Source organism: Nannospalax galili, unplaced genomic scaffold (genome assembly GCF_000622305.1).
Source record: "Nannospalax galili isolate Female #2095 unplaced genomic scaffold, S.galili_v1.0 scaffold156, whole genome shotgun sequence".
In the NCBI taxonomy this organism is placed as follows: Eukaryota; Metazoa; Chordata; class Mammalia; order Rodentia; family Spalacidae; genus Nannospalax; species Nannospalax galili.
In genome coordinates this window covers 121,548-125,514 of record NW_008337625.1, presented here as the reverse complement: position 1 = coordinate 125,514, position 3,967 = coordinate 121,548, and the positions used below count along the sequence as shown (strand labels likewise).

The window sequence follows — 3,967 nt, the reverse complement described above, 5'->3', positions numbered from 1 at the left end:
TCTTTTTTATAATAAAAATTTATTTTTGGGGGGCTAGAGAGAAGGCTCAGCAGTTAAGAACACTGTTCTTGCAGAAGACCTGGGTTTGAATCCCAGCACCCACATGGCAGCTAACAACTGTCTATAACTCCAGTTCCAGGGGATCCGACAACCTCTTCTATCTTCCGTGTGCATTGCAAGACACTGGTGCACTTACCTACATGCAGGTATAACACTCATACACATATTTAAAAAAAAATTTTTTTTAATAATATGTGTATGTGTGTGTGACCCATATGTGGGTGCCTTAGGGGCTAGAGGAGAACATTGGACTCCCTGGAGTTGGAGTTACAGGCAGTTGTGAGCCTCCTGACATGCGTACTTGGGAATTCGAGCTCCAATCCTCTACAAGAGCAACAAGCACTTTTTAACTGCTGCACCATCTCTATGTGTATATGAGTGTTTCACCTGCATGTATGTAAGTGCACCATTTGTGTGCAGTGCCCATAGAGGCCAGAAGAGGGTGCTGGAACTGGAGTTACAGATGATTTTTAGTTGTCATGTGGATGCTGGAAATTGAACTCAGTGTTCTTAACTGCCGAGCTCTCCTCTCCAGTCCCTAATTTGGTTTTTGAGACAGGGTCTAGCTATATACCCTGTGATGAGCTCAACAGCTTCCACCTCTAAATTCTGAGTTTACAGGCATGCTTGACTACATCTGGCTTAATTTTTTTTTTTTAACATTTTTATTTTATATTATGTGTATGCGTGTATTGCCTGCATGTAGGTAAGTGCACCCATGTTGTACAATGCCCGCAGAGGACAGAAGAGACTGTCAAATCCCCTGGAACTGGAGTTAGGGACAGTTGTTAGCTGCTATGTGGGTGCTGGGATTTGATCTCAGGTCTTCTGCAAGAATGGCCATTGTTCTTAACTGCTGAGCCATCTCTCCAGCCCCCAATGTTTTATTTATTTATTTTTTTAAATCACATATCTATCCTTATTCCTGTATCCGTCTGGTTTTTATTTTGTTGATTTTAGTACTGGAGATTGAATCCAGGCCTGGCCTTACATGTGCTAGGCATGTGCCTTACCCTGGAACTCCCAGACCCATCTTGGATATAATTGCAGTGTCATTTAGTGTTTTTATGATGTGTACTCACTCTTATCTAATTCCAGAATATCTTCATCAACCCAGAAGTCAGCCTTGAAACTTAGTAACTCCCCATTCCTTCCTTTTCCTAGTAATCCCAGCAGCCATCAGTCTTCTTTCTCTATGGATCTACATGTTTTGGGTATTTCATATAAATGTCATTTTTAAAAAAATTTATTTAATATTTTTTATATGTATGTGTGTATTGCCTGTATGTAGGTAGGTAAGTGCACCGGTGTTGTGCAGTGCCTGCGGAGGTCAGAAGAGGCTGTCCCTTGGGACTGGAGTTACAGACAGTTGTTAGTTGCCATGTGGGTGCTGGAATTTGAACCTGGGTCTTCTGCAAGAACAACCAGTGTTCTTAACCACTGAGCCATCTCTCCAGCCCTCATATAAATGTCATTATTCAACATGAAATTTTTTGTGTGTGTCTGATTTCTTTCTCTTAGCTAAATCCTAGCTTTTTTCCTTCCTGTAGTAGGGGTATAACTACTATGTTAGTGAAATGCTTTACTATTTACCTACATCCCTAACTCTTTTGTTTGAGATAGAGTTTTACTTTTAGGCTAGGCTAGTCCTTAGTTGTATGCTGCCATGCCTGCTTTTTCAATGCTGGGGCTTTAACCCAGGGCTTTCTACGTGCCAGGCAAGTACTCTACCAATTGAGCTATATCCTCAGTCTCTTAAAAATAATTTTGGTGAAACATATTTTGCCTTTTTTCCCTCAAAGCATTTGGCTATCCAGTGCCACTGGTCTCAGAGACCAGCAGTTATTGGAGATGTTCTTCAAGTCTACAGTGGATCAGAAGGGAGAGCTATTATCTTCTGTGAAACCAAGAAGAATGTTACTGAAATGGCCATGAATCCTCATATAAAGCAGGTAAGGCTTTTTTATTCTATGTATAGTTTAGCTTGTGAAGATGAATCACTGGACAGCAATCACAAGCTCTTTGTGGACCAACCTTGATAGTCTCAGAATAGTCTAATTCAGAGAGAAGTTGTATCAAACCTATCACCAGTGAAGTCAAAAATAGACTTTTTCAAAAATGTATATATGGATTGGGTGTGGTGGCGAACACCTTTGATCCCAGCCCTTGGGAGGCAGAGACAGGTGGATCTCTGAGTTTGAGGCCAGCCTGGTCTCCATCATGAGTTCCAGGCCAGCTGGGGCTACAGGGAAACCCTCTTTCAAAAAGACACACACGCACGCACACACACACACACACACACACACACACACACACACACACGTATGTATGGGGCTGGAAAGATGGCTCAGTGGTTAAGAGGATTGCTCTTTCAGAGGACCATCCATAAACTAGTTTCAGGGGATCTGATGCCTGCTTCTGACCTCTACAGGCATTGCATGACATAGTGAGTGCACTTACATACACTCATGAACATAAAAAATAAATAAAGCTGGGCACAGCGCATGCCTTTAGTCCCAGCACTTGGGAGGCAGAGGCAGGCCTGTGAGTTCTGTGATCTCTGAGTTCAAGGCCAGTCTGATCTACAAAGTGAGTTCCAGGCTAGTTGGGGCTCTAGGGAGACCCTATCTCAAAAAGACCATAAATAAATAAATACATACATACATACATGCATACATATATACATACATACTAAAAAAAATGTATGTGTATGCTAGTGATCAAACCAAGGCCTTGCCTGTGTTAGGCTAGTACTGTGCCACTGAGCTATGTTCCCAGCCCCAGATTAAATTTAAAAACCTTTGTTTTGTGTTTTTGAGGTTTATATGATATTAGGGAATTCTGTCAGTTTCCATTATAAGTTTTGTGGGTTTTTGGAAAATTATTGAATTTTTAGACTGTCATACAATATATTTTGATCATATTTAGACCCCTTTACCTGTCTGCACCCCTCTTATAGCTACACATACACACCAGATTACATGTATTCATTCTGTCATATTTTAAGAACTCTTAAGCCAAGTTTGTGTCCCCAAGTATCCTTTGGTGTCAGTCCATCCACTGGAGTCTGATTAACTTACCTAGCATCACTCTTCTTAAAGAAAACCAACTTTGCCTCTCCCAGTAGTTATTAATTTTTTTATTGATGCAGTTTTCATGTGGCCCCAGCCCCTTTTATAAGACATTGAAAATATAGAAAATAAGGTTGAAGCAATCTTTTCTGTTGGTAAAATTTAGTAATATTTTTATACTTGTACTATAAGGAAGAATTTAAAGCTAGGCATGAGTCACCTGTGTTTAATCCCAGCATTTGAGAAGCAGAGGCAGGCAAATCTCTTGTGAGTTCAAGGCTAGCCTGATCTACCATAGCATGTTTCAACTCAGGCAAGACTACACAGTGAGACACTAGGGGGAAAAAAACAACTACAGGGCCAGCAAGGTAAGGGCCCTTGCCTCCAAGCCTAATGACCTGAGTTCAATTCCAGGGACCCACAGGATGGAAGGAGAGAACCAAATCCTGAGGATATTCTCTTGACTTCCATGTGTGCACTATGGCACACACATGCCCACACACATATACACAAACACATACATGTAAAGCTAAAATTTTTAAAAACAAATTACAATGCCAGGCATGGTAGTGCACACCTGTCACCCCAGCACCTGAGGCAGAGACAGGCAGATCTCTGAGTTCAAGACCAGCCTGGTCTACATAGTGAGTTCTAGGCCAGTTGAGGCTACAGGGAGACCCTGTCTCAAAAAAAAAAAAAAAAAAGATAATATTGAGTGAATGAGAATAGTGTAATGAACTTTGTATTTATCCTTCCATCTAAATGATTATTTCATCTATGTATCTATGTACCCAGCCTGTCATCCTCCAGAATCACTGACGCAAACCCTAGCTACT

The 3,967-nt window shown here is 41.1% G+C and overlaps 1 protein-coding gene across 3 annotated transcripts in view; it reads left to right on the top strand.

Moving 5' to 3' along the window:
* Window positions 1–3,967, top strand: part of Ddx50 (DExD-box helicase 50) — a 47,314-nt gene that overhangs the window by 23,139 nt on the left and 20,208 nt on the right. For all 3 annotated transcript variants that reach the window (XM_008832641.3, XM_008832642.3, XM_029563351.1), the window contains one exon: window positions 1,863–2,012. In XM_008832641.3, coding sequence (XP_008830863.1) covers window positions 1,863–2,012 — 150 coding nt within the window. The remainder of the gene's footprint in view (window positions 1–1,862; window positions 2,013–3,967) is intronic.